Below are 27,872 nucleotides of genomic sequence, written 5' to 3' on the forward strand. Positions count from 1 at the left end.
CAGAACAAAAAAGCCTTTTATTTTGGGCAAACATTAAATAACAAGAAATACAAAACAAAAACTAATTTTTTCCAAACCATCTCAAAATCTGAATGTTTTGCTTAAATAAAACATAGACATATGGTTGGGGAAAAATGAATCACTTTCTTAAGAGCCCCAAAGAAGATTTCAATCCCAGACTTCTTCAGATGTCTGTTATTAGAAGAGGGGAATCAATCAACAAGGTTTCCTATTTGATTCATTCCCATATTATGCGAATGCTTACATAATTCTAATTTATTGTTATCAAACAAATCATGTCAAGGCAATAGTAAAAGAATATGGAGCCGGGGATTTAGCTCAGTGGCGTAGACGCCTGCCTGGCAAGCACAAGGTCATGAGTTCAATTCCTGGTACCAAAAAAAAAAGCAGCAAGAAAAGAATATCTACTGCTGTTGACTGATTTGTACATAAAAAGTTAGTTATGAAACTGCTTTCACATGTAGTATATAAAAAGACACATAATGAATTCTCATTTAGACAGGAAGTCAGAAAGAAACATAACAGATGTTGAAGACTTTAAAACAAGAAAATAAACATAGACTATTATTAATAGTGAAGAAGTTCTCATTGATAATTAACAAAAGTGGATTCTCAAAAGAAAGACACTCATATAGACACTAGAAGATTTCCTCAGAAAAAATGGATTCTGAAGTGAAATTTGAAGTCCAGATAATCTTCAATAATTTTTATTTCAATGTCCTTGCTAAAAATAAACATTCCTGGCCAGGGGTTAGCTCAGTGGCTTAAGCACCTGCCTGGCAAGTATGAGGTCATGTCATGAGTTCGATCCCTGGTACCAAAAAATAAAAAAAAATAAACATTCCAATACAACCAAATTCTACTTTTTAAAATTCAACATAGTCTTGTATATTTTTAATCACCAATGAGTATATATCAGTCAAAATACTTGAATGTAGGACCATCAAGAGAAATTAAGACATAATCTCTGCCCTTATGCATTTGTTCAAACACAGGTGTCCAAAATGAGCAGAATCCAAATGAGCTGAACACTAGTATGAAAGGGACTTGAGGAATTAGGTAAAGGTACACATACAGATATATATATTTTTTATCTTTTTAACAAGCTAATACTTGTGTTTGTTCTTTGCACCCAAAGATGTTAGTTGCTACTGTACTGCGAGCCACTGTTTTTTCAGAAGGAAATTTATCCACCTGATTCCTGCTAGGAAAGAGAAGGATAGTGGTGAGAGAGAAATTCAAAGTAGAAGGCTCAAACTCATGTTTATCAGGTACTATTTTGCCGGGCAGAGTGAGTCACACCTTCAGCCCTTGACTGACTAAAGCAGGAATATTGCTGCAAGGACCAGGCCAGCCGGGCTACTAGTGAGTTCAAGGGCAGCCTGGAATATGTTGCAAGGCCTTGTCTCATAAAACAAAATAAGCAAACACAAAGATAGTATTTTCGTGAGTCATTCGCCCTAACTGACCTTAGAATCCCTTAGAGGTTAGAGAGCTGTGCCTTTCGGTTTAAGGACAGTGTTAGAAGCAAATCAATATCATAAAGTATGATAAAGACACTGTCTGTGGCCTAGAGCTGGCTTGAATAGCTGGAACTTGATCAGGAAAATTGAGACTTTACAGACTGAAAGGAAAAATTGTTTAAAAAGAAAATAATAGGAGACTTAAATATTTTCCTAAAAGTGTATGATGTCTTCATATTAGACTATGTTTGTCCATTAACCAGTATTACACAATTCCAAAAAGATGAAGATGGTAATTCCTTGTATAAAACTCTGTTCAGAAAGACAAATCAAAAAAAAAAAAAAAAAAAAAAAAGCCGGGCATGGTGGCACACTCCTATAATCCTACCACTCCGGAGGCTGAGGCAGGCAGATCCTTGCAAATGGGCTACAAAGTGAGCCCGAGGCCAGCCTGAACTGGATAGCAAGACCTTGTCCCAAAAAAAAAAAAAAAAGAAAGACAAATACAGTGTGATTTCTTTCATAGGTGTAATTTTAAAAAGTTAATTCCAGAGATGTTTTGAGTAGAATAGTTGTTACCAAGGTTCAGGAGAGTAGGGGTGAAGTGGAAGAGAAGAGGGCTGGTCAGCAAATATGCTGTCAAAGAGAAGATCATTTAGGGGCTCCGTTACACGGTCAGATGAATACAGCTCTCAATAGTGTATATCTCTAAACAGCTGGAAGACAGGATTTGGAATAGACTCACCACAGAAATGATAAAAGTTTTAAGGTAGTAGATATGCTAATTACCCTGATTTTATCATTCACAATGTTTACATGAATAATAACATCCATCAAACTCCATAAATACATGTAATTATGTCAATCAGAAGATAAATAAAAATAATAAAGACAAAAATACTGCTCAACAATTTATATAATTAATCTTTATTCAATATTTATTATAAATTGAAGCACTTCATTAATTTTTTATGTATTACAGTATATTATTTCATCTTCACAATAGTCCAGTACAATGTGTATTTTTATCATACTTATTTTCCAGAAAGAGGAAAATTGATACTGGGGAAATTTAAGCGTTTTTCCTGAAAATAAGAAGCTTATTAAACTCATGTTTTTACCACCAGTCAAAATACCTAAACACTACACATACCACCTGTAACATTCATTGATCCCCTCATAGCAAGAAACTAAGCATTCTCCTCCACGTCCTCCTGTTTTAGTGTGGGAAACAAAAGGCTTATAGACTTTGATGAGAACTTTAAAGTACATAGCTACAAACATGATGGGAAGACAGAAAGGAAAGAAAAATTGATCTGCCAATGGTTTTAGAGGAAAGAAATCAGAGAGGAAGAATGATGTAAACTGAGCCTCGAGGGTGAGTAATATTATGAATATCTGAGATGGAGAGGACATTACAAGCAGCCTGAGCTGGTATACTTTTGGGATTAAAATCTGCAATGTCAAAGTAACTGAAAATGGTATGTCTCAGCTCTGCCATCAAGGTCCTCTGTGCTCAGATCTGTGTCTTAGGCATATCACAATTAAGTTTCTATTCTCTAGTAGAAATTGCAAATTCCTTGTAAAGACATGACTAGGGTCAAGAGAAATTCACTCTGCATTGAGTTGTAAATGAGTAACTTACATAATTTTTCAGGTTTTTCCATTTGAAGGAAAAAATCATTGTTATATAATATATAAATCGATCAAGTCCATTTATAACACATTTTTAAATCATAGAAGTGTGGGTGTTTACCTCATCCAGACCCTGTTGGCTAAGACATGAATGGGCTTTTGCAAAACTATATGCAAATTTTCACGATACACCTATGCATTTTGGGGAGAAGACCTGTAACTTTCATCATCATTTTAAAATAAATCATAGACTCACAAAATGCTAAGAATTGTGATAACAAGTGAAATAGATATATATATACTCACACACATTTAGTCAACAAGAATACCTTGGAGACAGTGTGCCAGGAAATATGTAGCTTCGAGAACACCCTGTGCGTGACTTTGTTACAATCCAGACTTACTATAAATGAGATAAAATGGAAGAGAGCTTCCTCTCCCTCCTTTTGTTGGCCGTGCTCTTTTAGTTCTGAAAAATAAGAAGATTATTGCATAATGCTTCACATGTGCTCCTGCCCCGAGATAAAGAGAGAGCCAGGGCAGCAAGAGTGAAGGCCAGGTCAGAGGCCTCCCTCCTCCCATTGTCTACCCTCCGGCCGCCCCCAGCTGAACTGCCAGCCGAGTTCAACCAAAAGGCATTGCAGGCACTTCCACCTGGCACCTCGCTCATCAGACTGGATGCAGTCCAGGTGTCAGGGTGGACCCGAGGGAAAGGAGCATGTGAGAGATAAGAGCACAGTTTACTTTTGAGTCCTTCCCCCTCCAGCCCCTCAAACACGAATGTAAAGTGGGCTCAACAGTTCATAAAGTAAGCATGAAAGCAGAAAAAATAGCAGTTACCATAACTTTAAAAGTAATCTTGAGTGTTCTATTTAAAATGTGACTGCTTTTGCTATGATAAATTTGAGTCATCTGTAGGAAAATGCATCCACCTTGAGACCATAATGCTAAGTGAAATAAATCAAATCCATAAGCGTGAACATCACATGGTTTCTCTTGTATGAGAAACTCAAAATATAAATAATGTAAAGACCAAGATAAGAGCTAGCTAATACGAACTAGAGATAGCTCTTTTACAAGTGGGAAGAGGATTTAGAAATAAAGGAAAGTGGGGGAAGGGGAAATAAAAGAATTAAGATGTGTTACATACATCTACATAAGTAACAACTCCCTGTGATGAATGTAATCATTGCGTACAATAAAGATAAAAAGTTAAAAATAAATAAGTAAAATTTGATTCCTTTTGATAAAATCCAACTACATGTTAATGAGTGACAGAACACACTATATGAAAAAAGTAATGAATAGTTCATTGTTTCATAAAATATTATTGTACATTCCACAATATGTTATAGAATTTTATATCATTTTTCATAAGCATTTGCTGCAGGTACTGAGAAAGCTAAGCATTTGTAACTACTTTTTTAACAATTCTGAATCACAAACATGAAACAGACAGAGCCAGGAGGAATTTTTCTTCCACATGGTCTCATGACCTTGCTTCAAACAAACATGTGCAAACAAATGTGTATTCTCTCACATATCCTACAGGACGAATGGGGTGCTGGGCACATGGTGTTAAAATTTTAGAACAGAGGCTCCAGTTCCATTTTCTGTTTCATCCAGTTTCTGTGGGCCCTAATACAAACATAGGCCTTCCCAGGGGACAGCAAGTAACACCCACTGTCCTCACGCTGAGACCCACGTCTTGAGTAGGTACAGATGACATGAGAGAAAGAGGTCCCCAAACAAGCATTAAACAGGGCAAGGTCAAAAGCTGTCGAAGGACCAAGGTTTTGCTTCAGACTCAAGATGCTTCTCTTCCTCTGAGACCTCCTGAGCTGGGCTTTTGGTGTGGCGAAGGAGACTACCCGCCTTGCTGGGGGAGAGCTCTGTAGCATCTACTATTTCTCAGAGTCTTGCATCTTGTTTTATGAGCAATTAAAAATAAAAACACAATTTACGTTCCTGTTGCTTTCTTCCTACATCTTCTGGATTTAAAAAAGTGTAATTACTTTTGATTCCTGTTGTTCACCAGATTTAATCAACAGCACTCTCAATATTTCAACCAAAAAAAAAAAAAACAAAAGAGTACCATAAGTAAAGGAGAAGCCAGTTTAAAACTGCCTATGTAGCAGCTGTGCCAGACTCTTTTTGTTAAATAGCCTCCTGATTTAAATTAAAAACCTGTTGAAGGTTTATTAAATGCCAGACATGTCACTATTATCTAACAGAGATCATTCTGATAACTCAGACAAAGAAGAAAATCAAATTTCTGCCTTCAACATTGGAAGGATTTTTTTTTTCCACATTAAAAGTCTATCAGACCTTGTGGCCACAAAAATGGATGTTTGTGCTTTCAACTTCAAGATGGAACTTATTCTTAAATCTGCAATATGCAGTGTGAGCCACTGAGATAATGTGACATTGCAGAGCTAATGCTTCTTCAAGGGAGAGAGATGTGGTGCCTAATGTGTATTCTAAGACCAACTGGGATTTCAAAGGATATTAAGGTGAAATCATTCCCCCATATGTTCACCTCTATGGCCATTCCTTTTCTTGATCTTGTCTTTGCTGACGGTGGTCAGAGTTGTAACAGCCAGAGGAGTCTGTCACAGTGGAGCTCCTCCACAATAGGGAGGACATGGCCGTATCCCTGGCAGTTCACTAGAGAACACCAGGAAACTCAGGCCTGCTTCCTGGCCCTTGCCTCTTCCTAGTTCAGGGGACCCCATTTTCCTTCCTCCTCACATCTAGATGCACTCAGCTTTCCTGCCTGGATTCACTCCTTTCTGCCACTTTGCAGTCAGAAGGCATCTTCTGAGACTCAAATGTGACTACATGAATCCCTACTCAGAATCCCGGAGCTCCTCGGGAATATGTGCAAATGGCTAGAGACAGTGTTCCACCCCACGTGACCTGGCCGCTGTTGTCCTCCCGTCCTTTGCCCCATTTCCTTCCAAGGCTCCTGCACACCATCAAGTCAGAATGACTTTCCATCTCCCAAGTAGATCAGTAACTCAGCTAATACTGACAGGGTACTTAATACATGCCAGGTACTAGGAACCCAGAACATGAATAAAACAAATAAAATTTCTGCATTGTCCTAAAGGAAACAAAAGTAATAAAATACATATATTAAAAAGGGATGTCTAGTGATTAAAAAATGGCAATAAAATAGAGAATAAGTGTGTAGTATCCCTCCTGCTTATAGAGCTTGCCACATGATCTTCTGCTGATTTTAATCAAATGTACTATTGCGTTGTATATTTTGTTCAAATCAAATGTAAATTGAACATATTGCCTATTTTGAGTTCTTTCTAATTCACTCATCCCTTTGTTGCTCAACTTGGCCATGTCTTTGTCCTAAAAGCCTTCGTTTTCCCTGAAATTCAGCTTCCATGCCTCTCCTACATGATTTCACAACCTTTTTTTTTTTTTTTTTTTTGTCTTTTTCCTTTTTATTGGTACCGGGGATCGAACTCATGACTGCTTGCTTGCAAGGCAGGCGCTTATGCCGCTGAGCTAAATCCACAGCCCCTGATTTCACAATCTTTTATTGCTTCCCTTATCCAGTATTCATCAATCCAAATTGCCGTCGCTTGATTAGAAACCCATCTTCCAGGGGGCCAGTAAGGCTCTGAGCACTCACTCATTTGTGTTGTACCCTCAGTATGCAGCACGGGTCCAGTGCTCAGTGGCTTCTCCTGCTGATTGTTATGTTCTAGGACAGCACTAAAAGGCATACAGAACAAGTAGAAACGATTCTGATGATCTTTCATTTGCATCTTGTAATTGACAAATGCTACCTAAGCTATTTTTGGAGTCTTTTTCCTGATCCCAATTGTCTGTGAATAAGTAATGGGAAGAGCCAATTGCCCATAAGAATTTTAAAGTTTCTGTGGCATGTGTCTAAGGATGTCACAAGCCCCCAAGTCTAGCTTCTACCAGATCTTAACCAAAAATTCAAATCAGACTCGTTCTTTTAAAGATTCTTTGAACTTTCACAGTTACTGGTATTTGAGGCTTGGTAGGTTAATTACTCAGGATCCACTTGACAAATATTTACTTAGTTAGGTGGCACTGTGCCACATCCTGTAGGACAAAGATGAGTAAGGTATGCTCACAGCTCTCCAAAGCAGTCATGGATGGCCGCAGTTTTCAAACAGAATATGCATACCTTGGGGACACTGAAGACTTTCCAAGAGGCACACAGGCATGAATAGTGTTAACAGATTCCATTTTCAGGTCCTTAAACTGACCTGCCTGGAATGGCTTGCAGAGCAGCCAAACCAGTTCTACTTTTTCACTCAGATTTTTGCAACCACCCTGTTCCACTTTATAGAAGAGAGGCAGAGTTCTTACCTTATGAGTCACACTGCACATTACCCTGGGTATAAAATCACTAAAGGAATCACTGGAAATGTCAAAAGAGGTCTCCTATACCTGAGGTACCATAACTCCCTCCTCCAATGCAAAAATTAATGTATCACCAATAGATGTTTACTCTCAAGCATCAGAGGTTTCCCGAATTTTCAGCACAAATGGGTTTTTATAAACTAGTTACTGATAACAATTTCATGATAAACTCAAGCTTGAAAAATAATACTCAAGGCCTAACGTTAGGAAGATCTTTTAAATTAAAATTTCAAGTTTAAAGATTTTTGTTGCACAGGAATATGAGAAGGTAACCAAGATTTTCACATATAAAGATAATAAAATTCTTTGGGGGAGGTGGAATTAAAATGTAAGTTCTAGGGCTGGAGTGTAGCTCAGTAGTGAATGTGTGTCCAACAGACACAAGGCCCTAAATTCAACTCCCAGCATGATACTTTCTTCCCTGAACTGCTCTTTTCTTTCCCTCTGGAAGCCGCTGAAGTGGCCCTGCTTCGAACACAGTTCTAACTAAAAGATTCTTTCTGTATGAAGCTGTCCACAAAATGGTGTATTTGCAACCATATCCTGTAGTGTCTTTTCTTCTGTGTCAGCTTCCAAGCCTGCTCAATTTCCTTCCATATTCCTGACGCTCATCAAATGTGGTTTCACCAGCAAATCTCTCAAATATCCTCGCAGTCTGTCTTTAGGAAAACTATTAATGAAGATGTTAAATCAGGCTGGCATCAATAACAATGCTTAAGGTCATCCTGTACACACTTTTGTTCCACTCAACAGCAACACTGTGTCACTTAGCATTAGGTCGTCTCAGTTTTCTGGTCCCTTAAAAAACTAGCGTGAAGGCATGCATGTCCTCATCTACTTAAATTACTCTTGGGAGTGAATGTACAAGCGACTGAATTAAATGTCACTACAGGATTGAACATCTGTTACATCACCCTAACCTATCACTCTCCACACCCATAAATCTTTACAATCAAAACAAATTAGTCTAACATGTTACGTCTAACATTCTCTTTTGTCATGTGTGGCTCATGCCCAAAAGAAAATAATAGACCAGTGGATAAAAGTCATAAAATCTCATCACTTGTTCAAATGTGGTCAAGCAGGGAATAAAGAATAATGACTCCTTGGCAAGGAGAGAAATAAACAGCAATATAACAGCATGGACAAGGGTGGGCCGAAGGTTCAGCCCATGAAATTCATTGTAACAAAGTCTGGGGGAGAAATCCTTGTCTGACTTTAGAACCAGGAATAGTTCCAGTTTTCTTAAGCTTGTGTTTTCCTAATGGACCTGGATTGTGTCGTTCATTTTTCCATTAGCTGAAAATCTGAGGATGACATGGGGGGCATGGAGAGGGACGATGAGAGCGTGCTTTACAGTCTCACTCCTGGTTCTGTGTACTGCGCGTATTATTTTCTTTACTTATTTCCTTTTGTTTTTTTTTTTTGAATTGCAATAAAATAGATGTGACCTTAAATTTATCCCCTTAACTATTTTGAAGTAATTTAGTGGTAGTAAGCACAGTCATAATGTTGTGCAACCATCTCCACCATACATCTATAAAACATTTTCATCTTGCAAAACAGAAACTCTGTACTGTTTAAATAATAACTCCCCATTCCTTTCTCCCCTTAGCCTCTGGCAACCACCATTCTACTTCTTGTCTCTAAGATTATGACTACTCTTAGGTCTCTCATATGAATAGAATTGTACAGCTTCCCTCACTTTTAATCAATGCTATTTTCTTTGTTGTTGTTGTTGCTGTAAATTTATGTCCTCTCCTGAAATGAGATGAATAATGAATAAACAACTAAGAAAATAAAGCAAAAAGGACTGCCTGGGGTTAAGCTTCTATTCTTCAGAAGTCAGTGATAAGGATATAATGGTTGCTAATTAGAACAAAGCATAATGGATTATAAGATGTTATTTACATGGTTAGTTAAGTGTTCACATGACAAACCAGTTTAAAGTAACAATAAGTTAAAGGAGAGAGTAAAAATAGTAGAGGGTCCTACAAGACAAAAAAATATCAAGATAATGGAACAAAGAAGCAATTGTAGATTTTAGCTCAGAGACCTAGTGGGCTAAACATTAATATTCTGGTCGTGAAGGTTATTGAAAGAGTTGCTTCCATGACAGTGGTTCTCAAACTTTCGTGTACATAAGAATTAATCACTACAAGGCCAGTGAGTCAAAACAGCACTGACCGGGACTCAGGAGGCTGAGTGTTCGCCTGTTGCCCCCACGATTTAGGGGTAACTAAATATCAATACTGAGTAACAGCGGTGCCTGCGGTGGATAGACCACAAGCTATGAGGCTGGCCTCTGCTCAGTTTGGTAAGATAATCTTGGATTATGTTATGATTATTGGACTGTGGTCTCCATTGCTACCTATTTCAACTGCTTCACTTTCTCCCCCATGGTTAGGGTTGCCTGACCAAGCTACTGAGATTAGAGACAGAGGCAGAATCGAATGATGCCATTCACAGACCTTCATTCAACCCAAAGCGGGAGTTCTGTTAGACCGGTGCCTCTGCTACCATCATGATAGCTTAGGGAAAGGCTTTGTGACGTTCTACTTTGTGTTTCTTTTCTGGTCTGCCTCTGTGTCATCAGATACAAACCAGCAGGGGGGAAAATATTGGCCTCTGTGGAGCTGTGTTCACAGCAAAAGATCAATATCTGGCTTCTTCCTCATTTATGGCTTTTGTTTTCTTCTCTCTAGAATATGTCTGTGCTGGAGAATCACCACTGGCGATCTACAATTGGCATGCTTCGAGAATCAAGGCTTCTGGCTCACTTGCCAAAGGAAATGACGTAAGTGCTGCGAGATGAAACAGACTGATGTGCACACAGTAAAGATGTGCACCAGGAAAGATAAGCGCCTCTCCGGGGGTGTGCCAGCTGTGAGCCCCCTGTGTGAAGGGCGGGGAGTCAGTGCTGTGCTTCCCGCCTGCCCTTGGTTGTCTATCAGAAGAGATGCGGTGTCAGTGAACGCAACCTAGAAGCCAGATTCTCCCTGCTCGCTTTATAAGGGCCCTGGATGCTCCATGACCCGAAGTCAGGAGAAGGGATAATAAACAGCTCTCAGCTTTCACACTCCAGCATCAACACTCTGCTTTGCCAAATTCCTGTCCTTTATGTTAGCAAAATTGTCCTCCTGTTTAAATCCAAAGAATAAATATTTGTAAAGAAGAAACGCAGGAATTTCCAAGCCAGATTTAGGACCAGCTTGAGTGTGTTTTGTAATTGCCAGTCTTAGCAAAAATAGTAATCAAAAGTTCTTTTTTAAAATGTCTTTCAATAAGAAAATGAATTGGCCCCCAACAATTTTTTCACTATTAATTTGTCTAATAGCTCTTGCATTTTAAACAGAAGAGGAAATACTAGTTTCCTGGTCTATTGTTTGTTAGGCTCCGTATGCAGGCTGAATCTCACTAAATCCAAGGCCGTCGCCTCATTTTCCTACTTGTCCCAAGTTAGCTGCTACGATGTCTTCCAAGGACACCACTATCGTTTGATGACAGAATCCAGGGGAACTAACTGAGCAGCAAAAATAGATGGCTGCACCCTTCTTAATGACAAGCACGTGGCTCCAGGGCCAAGAGCAAGCGGTATTTCCCCATAAGACAGGTAGCAGGCTCTGGACCTCTGATACTATCTCATGTTGTTTCCTGGTACCCAGAGGAATGCGGAATTTGCAGGAAGAACTTTGATCTTGATAACATTTTGTCCCCTTGAACTAAATAAAACCAGCCCACACGCATGGTATAAAAATGTATGCCTTTTAAACAGAAAGATAAATTGCAACACTCAAAAATCTGAATTCAAAATGAACTAAAAACTAAACAAGAAATCAAGAAGGAGAGGGGGAGAAAGGTAAGTGGAGAGGAACAGGAAAGAATAAAATGAAAGAAAAAAGAGAGAAAAGGACCAAGTCATGTCCTAACAATCCAAGATAATACCTGCATCCATCTTGCTTGAGGCCCAGTTAGCATTAACTTCCTAGATACTCCCTCTCATCCTTATGGATTTCATGTAAAAATGTCACATATAGAGGTATCATTGTGAGACACCATGTTACTTTTGCAAGAGAATAATTGTTCTGCAGCAGCATATGCGAAAGGCCTTCATGATACAGTTACCATCATAATCATCATTATTACTCGTGGCTTCATGCAAATGCTTTAAAGCCATTTTTCTCATTTTTAAAGCAAGATAAGTAAACTGTAGAACTATGGAAAATTGAGAAAAGTAGTTTGAGCTACATGAAGTTGCTCTTTTTAGAGTCAATAAACAGTAGAATATTGGCAGTTTTGTTTGGTTTATCCTGATATAACGAAGAAAAGTGAAATTACTGGCAAGCCTGGCGTCTGGGACTAGTGAATGTTAGGTCATCATGGGTCCCTCTTAGTCTACTTCAATACCACCATAAAATAAAGGATTTAGTTTTGAGTTTATGTCCTGATATTTTTCACTTACTCTTGGGGCTTTTCCTCATATCACTAAGCCTGTCAAATTAAAATTATTAATTGGTTATCCATCAAAAAGATGTCCAGGGCCAAGGATATAAGCTCAGTGGCAAAAGCACTTGCTTTGCAAGTGCAAGGTCTTGAGTTTGAGTCCCAATACAAAAAAATAAAGTGTCCAAAGTAATGTACTTGTTGCCTACTATTTGGAGCTTAGATTGTTTACAATGTTTTGACATTATCTTAATAATACTCATTATTAATGAGCATTCTTAAGAATGTTTTTATCTCAAATGCTTATACATTTCTCAGAATACCTGTGAATAGAAATTATTGGCCAGAAAGTTTGAAATTTTAATGTTCTTCTTTCATATTATCAAATTCTTTTTCCAAAAAGTTGTATCTACCACTATTTTCATTTGTGAGTTATAAGATAATCTACCAACGCACCATCACCCACATCAAGCTTTATCTTTATTATATTTTTGTATTTCCACACTTGACACACACAAGTGAATAGATACACATATATGTGTTTATATGTTTGAGAGATAAAAGAGATTTTCACTCAATTAGCAAGCATCTTTTAGTTAATCTGACACTGAAATTTTTTGTGTATTTATTGACTTTTGCTGTTTATTTAAAGAGAAAATTTTTATATTTGGTCTTTTCTATTTATCAGATTTATTCATTTGTAAAAACTCTTTATATATTGACTACAGTAACCATATATGCTGCAATATTGAAGTTTAGTTTGTCTTTTATTTTGATTTACAGCACATATCTAAAATATTTTCATTTTCTAATCATAAATATAATAAATATTCACATTTTTAAAGAAGCCATAGAATGTTAACATAATGAAGAAAATGAAAGTCAAACATAACCACATTATATCTTTACAAATTCCTTCTTGTGACCATGGAAATCACACTTTACATGATTTGTATTCTGCTTTTTAATATAACAATAAAACATGACATTTTCCATATCAACAAGTATAGCTGCACATCATCATATCTAATAATTGCATAGTATTAATGTACCAGGGTTTAATCTATTTATGAATATTTATGATTTTTTTATCCTTAAAATGTTTCATTAGTTTAAACAATAGAATACATATCCATGTAACTTGTTACTTTACCAATTACAACCTAACATGTTCATATAAACTTGTAGATGAACTATTATTTCAAATTATTTCTACCATCAAATACTGACATTAATTCCTAAACTACTCTAGAAACATTGTTAATTGAGCAAATTATTTAGCTGTTACTTTTAACCTTCACCAATAAAGGTGGGAGAAATAGTATCATGTAGGTGTTTTTTGTTATGTTAAAAATAACAACAGTTCCTATTTTGGGGGCATTTGGCATTTTTTGTGAATTGCCTGTTTCATATGATTAATGTTCAGGAATAGATTAAAGATATATATGTTGCTTATTTTAAAACGTGAATAGTGGAACTACAAGCTATTAGTATATAAGTAGGAGAAATTTTTATTAGAATATTGAATGACTTCTTAAATAGGAGATAAAACCTAAAAATAAGTAAAAAGATTTATAGATTAAGCTGCATTATAAAGTGAAAACTTTAGCCAAGCATGGTGGCACACACATGTAATCATGGCACTTGGGAAGCTGAGGCAGGAGGATTGTTGCAAGTTTGAGACAAGCCAGGGCTACAAAGTGAGCTCAAGCCCAGCCTGAACTGCATAGCAAGACTCTGTCTCAAAAAGACAAAGAAATTTTAAACTTCACCAATAATTATCATAAAGAAAACAGAAAGATAAGGCACAGAGTGAGAGGAGATATTTCAATACATAATTGAAAAAGGGTTAGTATTTAATATATGAAAGGACCTTTAAATTCGATAGGAAAACTGGCCAAATGGATAATAAAAGCTAGAATAGAAAAATCAAAATAAAAATTGTCAATAAACCCATGAAAATGTGTCCAGCCTCAGTAGCAAAATCAGGGGAATTCAAATTAAAACTACAAAGAGTTGCATGATATACTCATCAAATTGGGAAAAATGCAAAGAGTAAGACGTAGAGCAACGAGAATCTCATCTATTACTGCTGGGAGGGAAAATTTAGACAGTCATGCTGAAAATAATTGGCAACACATCAAAGGTGAGCGCACCTGGGACTTCCTTCCTAGAGAAGTTCTGCACATGTATAGGTGGATGGATACAAGGATGAATACAAGGTTTAATGTGTCACTTTTAATAGAAGTCAAATACTGTGAACAACTCAAATGGTCACCAATAACACATTGTTATCTTCCTACCCTGGGATACAATGTAATGAACACTGCAGCCTCCATATCAACATGGATGGATTTCAAATATATTATTTTAAACTAAAGAAATAAGACATGGGTGCATATATAGAGTGCCATATAATTTGAAGTTTAAAAGGGAAAAAATTAAACCATATCACTTAAACATGCATTAACAAGTGGTAAAATTATTATAAGGAGCAAAAGACTGCTTCCACCAAGAGTAAGATGGTGGTTACTTCAGATCTGGGTTGAGGAGGCCACGATGAGAAGGGGATCTTCTGGAGAACTAAAAGACAACGTCACTGACCTGAGTGGTGATTACATGATGACCACCCTATATTTATTCACCCAACTGTGTACACCTGTGTCACGCACTCTGCTTCCATATTTCATTTCTAGAGGTGAATTTGGAAAAAAGTTATGAGCCAGGCATGGTGGTGCACACCTGTAATCCTAGCACTCAGGAGGCTGAGGCAGGAGCACTGCTGCAAGATCCAGGCCAGCCTCGCTATACAGTGAGTTCAGGGCTGGCCTGCCCTACAGAGTAAGACCTCATCTCAAAAAAACACCAAAAAAGGTTTTAAAAATAAAACCAGTTGTGAACCTTTCCTTCCACTAATTACTTCTGCATCTGAAATAAATTTCTAATATCCTGTAATTTTTATAAAATATCCCATTTCCTCTATATCATTTGTCAACTAATATATCACTTGCCCACTAGTTTTTAATGGTGTCTTAATCACCTCTTTTTTCTTTCCTTTTTTTTGCCCTCCCTCCCAGGATTGAACTCACAACCTAGCGCTTGCCAAGCAGGCACTTTTGCCACTGAGCAAAATCTCCAGCCCCTCTTTACATTTGATTATGTCTTTCTGCTCTATTTTGTGCTGTTGCTAGAATTTTCCATCTCATAATGCCAGTCACTATTAGTCTTCTTAATTTTGCAGTTAGGCCCTTTTCTCTGGCCATGAAAATCCTAATGTTTGAGCTACAGTGAGCTTTTTGAGGAGCACAGCCCAAACTCCTGTGATTCTGCAGGTGCTGCGTGTCCCCCTTAAACTGTATTTCTATTGACTCTCCGTTGTCCCTTCTGGGAACCATGGAGATGCATAGACTCCACAGGTGTTCATTAAGGCCTCCTGTCCAAGGACAGGAGACTCGCTTTCTTGAACTGGGGAGACCTGGGACCCTATAACAAAGAGACTGAAAGGCAGCAGTGAGTCCACAAGACACCAGAGGATGAGGAAATCGATCATCCTCCTCAAAGGGATTTGCTTTGTGTGTGTTTTTCTCTTTTCGTTCTATGGATGCAGACAGGATATTGAACAGCAGCTGGGCTCCCTGATCTTGGCGACAGACATCAACAGGCAGAATGAATTTCTGACCCGATTGAAAGCTCACCTCCACAACAAGGACTTAAGACTGGAGGAAGCCCAGGACAGACACTTTATGCTTCAGGTAAACAACAGCAACAAAAGCCATTAGCCTTGCTCAGCCAGAACACTCAGGGCATGATCAATCATTGTAGCACATTTGAGAAGGAGTATCTCCCATGGGTAAGTTAGGGTAGTGACCTACTTTAGTAAAAGCTTTGAGACACATGAATTGTTAAGTGGTTTCCAAGCAAAATCTAAGTTTTGCATCAATAAGTTGATAGTATCTCACTTTTCCTTGTTCTGTAACTACTTCACCACAAAGTGGCCCTGCTAGAAGGTTTTATGCATGCAATAAGGGTTGTTTCTATTGCTTTTGTGTTTGTTTCTGCAGTGCTAGGGATAAAAATCTATGAATGCTTGGCAAGCATTCTACCACTGAGCTATACCCTCAGCCAAGTGTTTGCCACATTTTGTGAGTCTGTGGCTTAATATAAAACTGACCTGTATGATACCTGTGCAGTTTTAAATGGCTGTTTTTAACATTAGGTATATTCTTAATTACAGTACATCAAAAGTTGAAAAGCAGGAGGCTTTCCTTTACCTAAATTCTGTTTAATGGGTTTTGCTTTAGTGTCTAACATGTTCTTTTCATCTGAGACATACCATTTTTAGACACCAATAAATAAACATTTTAAGTTTAACTCAATTGAAGTCAATTGGATCAAGCATAACCTTCTCAGCTTTGCTCCATGACAAGAAACCATTTGTGACAAGAAAATGAAGTTAACCTGGGAAGTAGCAGTATGACCTGCTAGGCAAACCAGAACCGTCTTCTAGATCTTTCATATTCTTTTACCTTCCTTCTACCCTTTTGACATAAAATGAATACAGGGACCATGAACTCATCTTGACAGATCGACTTTAACCAGGAGCTAAAAACTAAAGTCTCTAAATTTTTGTTCAGGTGCTACACTCTGTAGCTCATGCTGCACTCGGTAGCTATCCAAAGTGTTCGATCCTAGGCAGGAAGTACCCTACTCCCAGATGGAGCACTGTGCCTCCCTCCTGCCTTCTTCCCAAGCAAGTCTTCCGGTACCTGAGTGCTCAGAGATGAAGCAGATGCTTGATTTAAAAGACTCAAAGCAAGTGATGGATAAGATTTGACCTGAACCAAATCTGAAAAAGATTTGTCCTGAACACTCACATTTCCAAAGGAAGACTTACTAATTCTAATGAATCCCTAAAAGGCAAAACCTGGAGGGGACGCCTACCACTTACCTACTCCAGCAGGTACCAATAGCACCACCAACCAGGAGGTAAATAAACAACCAAATTTGCAACTTACTGTGACCCAAGACTCCCCCAGATACCAAGGGAGTGAGTCAAAACAATGGACACTAGTGATGGGCAAGGCTCTCAGCAGGTAAGTCACAAGAGATAGTCTACCTGACTGGAAATTCAAGGTGACCTCCCCAGGGTCATCATCACTGACAGAAGCTGACATTCCTGATGCAGACCAGCATGAGCAAGCCAGGAGGGCCTGGTTAGCTGTGCAAACATAGCACTCCTAGGTTTGATGTAACTCAGCATCCAGGCTGGCAACCAGAGTTCACTTACTCATGCAGGCATGGGTATAGCAGTGCAAACACACATCATTTACATGCTAAATGGACTGGGTCAACAGGACAATGAGTTCCACATAATCTCACTTGAGCCTGGCCAGGGGTCCTGCAGCCTCACTGCCTATAAGAGAGCAATAGAAGGAGCAGGGCCACGGCTTCCCGTGGCCTGTCCACCCCAAGCCTCCTCCAGGGAGTTCTGTGTCCTTCCACGGTCACTCTTCCCTCCTTCTGGACTCCATAAAGCAGGAGTTATAAATGTGTAGTTGTGAATAAGGGCTGTTTCCTGCAGGGGCCGGTCAGGGAGGCCCTCTGTAGATACAGGTCTGGGACTAAGCAGCAGGCCGGCAGGCTGGAAGGCACCTTTGGCTTAGGGAGTATCTGTGACAACAAAAAGGGTCTTCCTCTGACAATCTCTCCCTGCCTTGTCATTTCTCAGATCGCCTTGAAGTGTGCTGACATTTGCAATCCTTGTAGAATCTGGGAGATGAGCAAGCAGTGGAGTGAAAGGGTCTGTGAAGAATTCTACAGGCAAGGTCAGTAGTGATGCAGCGGCGGAGAGTCCACGGCCCTTCCTCCTTTCAGGCATTTATCCTTCTGAAACAGGAAATGGCTGATCTATCGCGACATTTGTTCTCCCATCCACTTGTGTTACCCTAAGCTTTCTCATTAACTCTCTCGCAAACCATTCAACTCTTCTGTTTAAAAAAAAAATTTTTTTAATGAATAATGTTGACTCACTATGGAAACAAATAGGAATGAGACACACACAAAAAAAGTGAAGGTGTAAGATATATAGATACACAGATATCCATAGATGATGATGGTGATCAGATAAGATTATAGAACGAGATAAGGTAAATACGTGGTATATCTATCTAATCTGTGTGTCTCTATCTAAAAAGGTGAAGAGTAGATTCATGTTTACCCTGACCTTCATTTTAATGAGCTGAGCACAGCCTAAAGCCTAAGTACCATTTTGGGTCAATGTCTTTTACTCTCACAGAGGGGTCAGATCTTTTTGTCCACCTTCCCCTCACTTTCTTAAAGTTCATAATGAAATAGAACAGAACTGCCAGAAGATTGAGCTCATCCCTTCAAGCATAGGTTTCAACACTGAAGTAGAAAAGTTTTGCTGTGAAAAATATGAATGGGGCAGGGGATAAGATGAACGGCCCTGAGTTAGGGTCTCTTTTCTGAAAGGTTACCCTTCATCAGAAATAAGGCAATGAGGTAGCAAGCAGGATCTTGACGCTGGGTGGGATGTCAGCCTCTGAACACAGCCTTGTTTCTGCAGGCTTGGTTTCAGTGTTCAGGATGTTTGTTCCGGCACCAACAGTGGCCTCACACTAGTGACAGGATCAGGTTTGAGAGGCTGAGGACAAATAAAGCTTGAAGTGTCCCATATACCAGCTCTGTGGGGAGGTCAAATAGCAACAGAGAGTTCTTTGGAGAAGCTTCCATTGAAAGATGTGTCAATGACATCGTGATGACCCCAAAGACAGAAGACAAAGAAGAATCGAGTTCATGTGGGGCCAGAAGGCTTCGCTCACCAGACTTTCTCTCAGAATAAAAGTCCTTATGCAGCTCCTACAAATCTGTAATTTCACTTGAATTGAGTGTGTGTGCTTAGAAATCAAAAGCTCAGTTCTACTGGCCCATGATATAAGATCTCCACTGAAGGCAAAACAAAAGGAAATACGATGAAATTGGTGCAAAGAGGTTTTAGATTAAATAAGATAAATGCTTTCCTTACTCAGGTGATATATAAACTGTTGAAATCGCAGTGAAACGGAAACTAGGATCTCCATCCTCGGAGACTGAACAATGGGACAGAAAAGGTTCTGTTCTGTTCCATTTGGTTTTGACTCAATCACGTGCCACCGTTGGCCTTCATTTGTGGTTTAGCCCTTTTATTTGCTCGGGCAGCACCTTCCTTAGACTGAGCAGCTTGGGGCTGGGACCGTGTCACTTGGTCAGAGAGTAAGCCCCGTGGAGTTAGCACATCCAAGTTGTTAACTGAGCAAGTAAGTAGCACCAACCAAGGAAGGTACCCTATACTACCTCTTTGTAAAACTGGTCCCAAAACATTTGCTTGTATAGCATTAAAAAATGAAAAAACCTGGAATATTTGTAACGCTGATCAGTAAAGGTGAGCTTTCACACATTTTGCTCTGGCATTCTCCTGACAGAAGAGACAGAGAGGACAGATCCAGTCCTTTTTATCTAATGCCTTATGGTCTCCAGAAGTTTTAAGAAGACCAGACTAGAACTGACACTATCTCTCTCTCTTTCTCTCTCTCTCTCTCTAATCCCAGGTCACACCTCTTCACAATGGGCTGATTATAAATGGTCATTGACACCCTGATATTTAGAATTTCAAGGCAGAGGAGGCCACTGCTCACCAGTTTCTAATGATAACAAGCCAGGGAACACTGAGCCCGGAATAACTTCTTTCAACAGGGCCACCTGTTTTATAAATTCTGGATTACCAATGTGTCTCTTGTTTTTTTCCTCTTAGGTGACCTTGAGCAAAAATTTGAATTGGAAATCAGTCCTCTTTGTAATCAACAGAAAGATTCAATCCCCAGTATACAAATTGGTGAGTTGAATGCCATGTGAGTTTGACATTAATAGTCGGCACCTCTGTCAAGAGTCAAAAATAAAAAGACCCAAGTTCAGCGCTAGAGGTCAGATCAGCTGAGTCCAAATAAATACACATGTTCTTCATTGCTGTTCTACTAGATAATTCTCAACCGATAAAGTATGAAAAACAGAAGAAAAGTGTTACAAACCTTAAACTGACAAAATGCTGTTATATTAACTATGCAGTTTAGAATTCAATTAAAAATCAAATCAAATAGAAAAAAAGTAACAACAATCAGCTATTCACCACGGTTTTAAAGGCCAGGAGTCAGCCAAATTGGGCCTCAGGACCCTTCCAGAGCAGGTCCCTACCCCCATCACAGACACTCGTTCCCCTAAGCGCGGTCCACAGGCCTAAGATGCTGCAGCCCTGTTTTGGGTCCCATCTTTCTGTCCCCCATTTCAATTCACATTCTCAAGCTCATTTTCTTAAAATCACACTCTCTTTTCAAGGGTCGGTAAACTGCTAATGGGTAACGATGCTGGGGGCACCCAAAATAATTGTTACCTTATCTAATTGTATTATGCATAAGATCATTAACCACAACAAATGATGGAAATGTTTCTTTCTTCACTAAGTGAAGAAAATATTTTTGATTTGGTAAGAATTTCTATTACTTTTAAATCTCCAGTTCCACCTATATGCAAAGCAAGCCTTTTTGTATCTTGCAATTTCCTTCCATCAAAACCAAGCACATAACTTTAACTCTTTTTTATTATAGCTCTGGTCCTGAAATATAGCAGTTCTTTTTTTTTTTTTTTTTTACTGTGCCCACAGACCTCTGGCAGGTTAACGCATTTATAGGGCCATAGGTCATGGCAAGGTTCAAACTTTAATGCCTTGGCATTGGGAGGGAAAGGGGCATTTGGAAAGACCAACTGAAAGGAAAGAAAATCAGAGAATGTTAGAATTACATGCCACCAATCCCTGTATGTCTTATCTTCAAAGGAGTCATAAAGTCATCCTCAGGAAATAAAAACTAGGTGAACTCAGCTATGAAGATATGAACAGAACATACAAATACTCAAGTGGGTTTATTGGAATTATGACATTAGGGATGATTCCTCTATTTCCAAGTTGCTTTTAATATTGTTATGTTGTTTTTAATAAATAAACTGATGCCTCCACCCCAAAAATGGAGGAAGATAATACAAATATGGAGCGCAGGGAAGATGACAACATCATTGACAGAAATACAGCCTTAAACTCCTTGAATACAGATATGTAGTGTCATGGAGGTTCTACAAATACGGGTTCCTAACCCCGAAACACTATGGTAAGCTCTGGCTAGAAAAAAAATTCCAGGCCGCTGTTAGTGATATTTTGAAACACACACACACACACACACACATACACACACAGAGTGAAAGCATTCACCCTTTAAACATAAACCTGAATTTGCAAGACAGCTCTGATTTCAGAGATTCAGACCTGTCGTTGTCATGAGAAAACACTCATTTTGTCAGCTCATTTGTCCTGATTTTCAGGAAATTGCGGTTACCATAGATACCTCTTTTTAAAATGGGGTGTAGGGTGAGTAAATAAGGAAATCCCATGAATGCTACCTCAGCGCACCAGCAATAACGAGAAACAGAAGGTGATTATAAAATGACTCTAGTTCATAAATCTTTCCCTTTCTTGTCCTACACGCCAGTTCATATAGGCTCACAGTAGGGAAGTCAGATAAGGATAGATAGGGCTGAACTGGAAAAACCCAAACCCATAAACAGAGAAGAGGGATGCTGTAGGCTTCCACCTCCGTGCCCCTGAGCCCCATCCAGCAATGACTTCCCCACTGAGTCCGCAGTAATGCAGCCATTTCTTCTGCCCCGACTCAGAGCTCCTCTCTTTTTCCAGTCCCAATCTAAAATGAGAATTTTGTAAGTGCAGGTCTCAATCAGGCTAAGATTTTCCCATTTGAGTAATTAAATTTACCCAAATGAAACTGGGGCATAGTATTCCCTCCCACCAGCAACCTGCCCTTCCCTTTTTAAAAGGAAGGCATGAATATCCAATTGGCCACATTCCTCCTTATCCCACTGCCACCCCTCAGACGGACAGCACTCCTGCAAGTGAGCCAACCCCGGTAAAGATTCAGTGGCAAAGCAGGCTCCAACTGGCTTTCCTGTATGTGAAAAACCACCTCATGATGTCCATTCAGATTTTAAAATGGCTTTCCTGCCTAGCATAAGAGCTCTGTATATCTGATAAGTGTAAAGATGCTAATCATACTGTAAACAATAGAGTAGCATCATTTTACAAACTATCTTTTTAGGTATTTAATATCTAATTTTTAAGTAAAAGATATTAGAAAGTAGAAATTAGATATGGAGATTGCAAAGGAGATAAAGAAAATTCAAGAATAGTAAGCACAGTGGCACACGCTACTCAGCAGCCTGAGCCAGGAGGATGGCAAGGTCAAAGCCAGCCTGGGCAGTTTATCAAGACTGCATCGCAAAATAAAACACCAAAAGAGATGGAGGCATATCTCAGCGGTGCAGCAAACCCGGGTTCAGTCCCTAGCACAGGAAGAAAGAAAGGGAGAGGAGGAAGTAGGGGGGGGGGGGAGGAGAGAGAGCAGAAGCAGAAAGAATGAAAGAGAGAAAGAAAGAAAGAGGGAGAAAGAAAAGGGAGGAAGGAAGGAAGGAAAGAACGGAGGAAGGAAGGTGACGTAAAACAGGAAATCTGTATTTGCTGACTATATGACATTATCAAAATGCCCCATACAGATACACAGCTACTGGCTTAACTTCTTTCTTTGCATTCAAGAAATTACCTAAAATGATCTCTCAGTATTTAAATCATTATTTTGCATAAGATGAGATAATGCAGAAACATACAGTAACATTTCACGTTATTATAGTCTTTTTCTGTCTTTCAAGCATCCTCAAAGGCCAAATGTCTACTGTTTGTCCAGTAAAAAGATTACCAAATCAAGACAAAATTTATATGCCCATAAATACACAGGCTTAGTTGCTGGACGATACTGTTATGCTGTAAAACATTTGTCTCTTCTTCCCACATTTACGTTTCAAGGAAAAACAATGAAACCTAAATAAATCTCAGTTTGTGATGATTCCAAGAATTCTAGCCTAGACTGAAAGTTATCTTTGCTTAACAAATCATTGTTTAATGTGGAAAACACATTAACATCAAAACACAATTAGGAAGCATCAGATCTTCAATCATTAAGAAAACAGAAATGTAAACAGAGAAGTTAATATCAAACGATCTTCTGCAGTCATTAAAGTGGGACTGTTCTTGCAGTTAAAAATTTGTACTTAAAATGAATGAGCTTGCTTACCACAATGGAAAGCCAGAGCCAGAGACAGTGTTGAAACACATACTGCACACGGAAAGGTATGAAGCCACAAAGCATCCCTTCCTGTTGTCATTTGCCCCTTCTCTCCCTCCCAACCTGCCTTCCTTAGTTCCAGCACACAGTCTTTTTTCCTTTTCTCCTTTAGGTCTTTCTCCCTCTGCAAATAATCACAGCCCCTACTTAGCCAGGGCTTATTTTGTGTGCGAAGCTGTTAAGCGTTTTACATGTTATGTTAGTTGGCTGTTCATCACTGTGACAACTTTCTGCAAAGATCAGTTTAAAGGAGGATAGGTTTGTTTTGGCTCATGGTTACAGAGGTTTTAGTGCATAGTGAGCTGGCTCCATCGCTCTTAGGCCTGTGGGGAGGCAGAAATACCATAGCAGAGGGCCTGGTGGAAACACAGCTCGCCTCATGCCCCTTAGGACGCAGAGAAGGGAAGAGCCGGGGAGGGCCCCAGAGGCAGGCCCCGAGGACCTTCCTCCAGGATGCCTCCTTCAGCTGGGCCCCACCCGCTGTTGCCGTGCCTCCCGATGATCTCAAGCCAGTGGGCTTGGCTTCTTCTTAGCTCCTGTACACAAAAGAGGAAACCAGAAGCACAGAGAAGTTAAGTGACAGGCCCACAGCATCACATCTCGGGGTCCTACCCTAAGGGAGGGGACCACACCTTGTTCGCGTCCCTGTCCCCTGCCAGGTGCTCTGGGGCCCCACGTGCGCTGGGGAAGCAGGGCGCAGTGACACCTAGGTGACCGGCGTGGCCTTGCCTGTTGCAGGTTTCATGACCTACATCGTGGAGCCGCTCTTCCGCGAGTGGGCCCGCTTCACCGGGAACAGCTCGCTGTCCGAGAACATGCTAAGCCATCTCGCCCACAACAAAGCGCAGTGGAAGAGCCTGCTGTCCAAGCAGCACAGGCGCAAGGCCAGCGTCCCCGGCGCCGAGCAGGACAGCTCGGGGGCCGTGAGTGAGGAGCAGACTGTGGCCGAAGGCGACGCGCCCTAGCTCCGCGCGTGGCCACCCCGGATCTCCGCGAGCCAGCGAGCCAGGCCTCCGCGAGCGCCGGCCGAGGGCGCTCTTGCCAGCAGCCCAGCGCGCCTGGGTTGCGTCCCGCGCTCTCTGGAACGTCACCCTCCTCCCACGCACCCTCCTCCTTGTTCCGAGTGTACAGAAGCCATGCGTCACCTCAGCATTCGCTGCCGAATGAGCAACTCCATTCAGTCACGCGGGAGCTGATTCCAGGCAGGCTGCCCCCAGCACCCCACCGCCCCCAAGGAGAAGACAGCAGTGAGAAAGAGGTGCTTCTGCCGGGTCCCCTCGGGCTCCGGGGCGCACTGCGACGAGCAGCAGCCCCTAGGGCCAGAGCGTTTTGGGGTTCGCCATCTGACTGCTGATCCGCAGGACAAAAACACCAGCATATTTGGAACTTGGAGGACAGTGGTCTTAGGTGCAAGAGCACAAACGAGAGCGTGAAAGTACCTTCTATTTTAATAATAATTATTATGAGAATAATAATAAATCTTTTTAACTTTTATATTTTATGCACTAGACAATGGATCTGAAACTTTGAACTAAGATTAATCAGTGTACCCAAACTTGAACAGGGGGGGTGCACTGTTTTGCTATTGACTTATGCCACTTTGGGTCAGCGATTTGGCGTCTTCTCAGAGTAAGAACCACGTTTCCTTCTGATGGGGGAAGGTGCTGTACAGTCCATTCCTTTGCACCGTTAGCCAATCTGTCTTTTATGGATTCAGTGACCTGTTTATATTCACACATGTACATTTTCTGTAAATACCTAGCGCTACTGATTCCCATGCCAAAATACATGAGTATTATGGGATTGCTACCTGTATAAACAACGGCACTGTGAACAGAATACTGTTAGTTTTAATACAAGAGAATGCATTTGTAAATATGGTATAGAGTTTATTAATATACTATTGTTTGCAGATAAAGGCCTTAACTTTAAACATCTTTCATCTTCTGAAAGCTGCCCAACTTAAATCCTCACAGACATCTTTCTGAACTGCCTGCCCAGGTCCATCCTTACCCTTTTCCACCACAAAACCCAAACTGAAAACAGCACGGGGGGAACGTTTTCCTGGAAACTTCACGTGCATTCCGCTTGAGACCATAGTTTTAATCTATGGCACCGAGCAACATTTCCTCAGATTAATGAGACCCTTCAGCAAGTCTGAAGCCACTTTTCAACACAGTGATGTTGCACACTCTGTTTTAACAAGCCAGCTGATAAGCTTGTGTTTATGTGACTTGTTATGGAACATGGTGGTGCGTCAGCCTCACAGGAGACATAGCAGGTCTCGGAAACCTCCTATGACCCTGTCATCCAACCATCAGGGAATTCCCTGCTCCCATCCCACGTATTTGTCTGTTATGGCTACAGTACCAAAGTATCTTTGGTCTATGGTTGGTGTGTGTTTCCTCGGTGTTAATAGTAACTGGATTTTTCTTTTTCCTTAATTTCATGTAAACAAATGCCCCATTGTTTGGCTGAAGTTAACATTATTTAAGTAAAGAAACTATTTCAGTTTTATGACAGATTTTACCTTCCTGGCAAGTCACTGTGGTTAATTATGGCTGGAGTGAGTAGAAACTCTTCGGAATTTTGTTGCTCTTTCTCTCTGCAGACACTTGGCTGCAAAATCCAATTTATGACAGCATTTTTCCTGGTCTGCTAAACTCTGTGCATTGAATCTTTTCTTTGGAAGTTCTAGCATAATTAATGCTCCATGAAAAGTGTTGATGTCCATTTCTCTTTACCTTAAACAATGTGATAGTGACAGAATAATCATTTCAGTCATAACCAAGCTGTTTCTCAAGCTTGTAGAAAGACAGCCAAGTCTCGCTTCCTAAGTGCAATGGGTTTGGTTTTTCGTTTTTCTCCTAACGTAAAAATGAAACTTTAGAAACTTGACTGTCCTGTAATAAGTTCCTGTAGAGAGACTGAGGCTTTTAGGAGTAAGGTTTGGTGGAAATTTTGGAAAGTTGGTTTTATTTTCATTAAAGAAGGTGAAATTGGTAGATGGTGCTAATGAAGGTGTGAAGATCTTATGTAATGGGTGGGTGATAAATTAAAATTACTGATATAGGTAAAAAGGGAAGTGGTGTAAACTTAGAAAACACTGACTTTTTCTTTCTGTAGTGACTATTGGCTGACACATATTTCTTTATCACTTAAATGTTCTAAAACTCAGCTTGATGAAGCCCCAAAAGAGAATCTGTTGGATGGATTCCTGCTTCCAAATTTTTTTACTTGGTTAGATGATTCAGAGTGCTAAGGAGTCATCTGTTTTGAATGTGTATGAGATCAAATTAGGCAAAGCAATTCCTGGGAATGGAAAGAAGCGATAGGAAAGAAGACCTTGTTTTAGCTAATGGAAGCTCTACCTTGAATTTAGGAAGTGGGTTTTGTTAAATTATAATTATATCATGACTTAAATAAAGAAAAATAAATGTGATCAGAGTTGCTTCAGATTTATAGGGTAAAAGCATTGCTGTTACAATTTAGTTTTAAAGAAGAGCTCACAGGTAAAACTACCAAAACATCCAATGGTTAATCCTCTGCGATATCAACTAACTAGTACAATAAAAATCTGAAGTAAAATGAGACATGCCCCAAACTATGTGCATTTGTCTGTGTCATTGAACCGTCTGGAGATTTCTTAAGTTCCTCTTTGTTGGAAAAAAAGAAAAAGAAAGGGAAAAAAAAAAAACCCTCTTTTCTTCTTGCTTCCTAGTGGCTCTCTTATAATACTTCAGCAAGAATCCAGTTACAAGTGGAAATATAACTATTGGAGCATCCATGGATTTTGATCTTCACAGTCTTGTTCTGAGGTCCCATGGATCATCAAACATTGACTTGCCAAGTTTAATTCTTTTATTGTTTGAGAAGAAAGGACACAAAGGGCTATTTTTAGTAAGCTAAAGTTAAGATCAAATTAAGAAAGTAGGTATACATCACTGCCAGGCCTCATAGTAAAAGCAGCAATGAAAAGACTTGACTTATGAAACCCTGACTTTCCTAATAGCTCCCTGCTAGGCTAAATGAAAACTGGCTCTATTTCTCCTGCTTATGGCTTCCCACAGAAGGCCTTGGAGGGCGTCTGGCAACCCTGTCTTCAGGTAGTTCTTCCTGTGAAACACGGACTTATTTTGTAATCTTCTCTCATGTTGAATCAAATAATGCTCACTGGTTTGGATTTGGCTATGAGCTTGTAACCCACTGTATTTCTCATGCTTTGTTCCTTTAAGCAAATCCTTAAAATTGTGTTGTTTTTGTGTACACATGTAAGGTTTGGGGGAAAAAATTGTGAATTTTGCTCAAAATGTGGCCTAAATATCCATCAGCATGTCTAGATGAACAATTAAAAATAAAGATAATTTCTTTAAAATATTTTTAAAATATTCTGATTCTTACCAAGTAACATGTTACTAGCCAACCAACTGAAAATACATATGAAAGGAATGTTCAAGGAAAGAGCAGAAGTACAAACATGGTCCCCATCCCCATTCCATCCTGGGACTACCAACACACCTGCCTGGGCGATGCTATCACTTGCCAGTTAGCACCGAGTTAGGGAAATGGCTCAGCCATCAGGTAAACATTTCTCTGAGTT

The 27,872-nt window shown here is 39.8% G+C and overlaps 1 protein-coding gene and 1 long non-coding RNA gene across 4 annotated transcripts in view; one reads left to right on the plus strand and one right to left on the minus strand.

Moving 5' to 3' along the window:
• Positions 1 to 27,649, plus strand: part of Pde7b (phosphodiesterase 7B) — a 294,246-nt gene extending 266,597 nt beyond the window's left edge. For all 3 annotated transcript variants that reach the window (XM_013151103.3, XM_003468502.5, XM_005003139.4), the window contains 5 exons: positions 10,244 to 10,335; positions 15,589 to 15,733; positions 17,710 to 17,806; positions 19,792 to 19,872; positions 24,011 to 27,649. In XM_013151103.3, coding sequence (XP_013006557.1) covers positions 10,244 to 10,335; positions 15,589 to 15,733; positions 17,710 to 17,806; positions 19,792 to 19,872; positions 24,011 to 24,237 — 642 coding nt within the window. In that variant the 3' untranslated portion in view covers positions 24,238 to 27,649. The remainder of the gene's footprint in view (positions 1 to 10,243; positions 10,336 to 15,588; positions 15,734 to 17,709; positions 17,807 to 19,791; positions 19,873 to 24,010) is intronic.
• On the minus strand, positions 23,312 to 24,033 carry LOC111756358 (uncharacterized). The gene is made up of 2 exons (XR_002790844.2): positions 23,905 to 24,033; positions 23,312 to 23,808 (listed from the first exon to the last, which is right to left on the minus strand). It is a non-coding gene; the product is annotated as an uncharacterized LOC111756358 (long non-coding RNA).
• Positions 27,650 to 27,872: the final 223 nt, after the last annotated feature.

This window comes from Cavia porcellus, unplaced genomic scaffold (assembly GCF_034190915.1).
Source record: "Cavia porcellus strain 051 isolate PalLab524CR breed Dunkin Hartley unplaced genomic scaffold, mCavPor4.1 scaffold_22, whole genome shotgun sequence".
In the NCBI taxonomy this organism is placed as follows: Eukaryota; Metazoa; Chordata; class Mammalia; order Rodentia; family Caviidae; genus Cavia; species Cavia porcellus.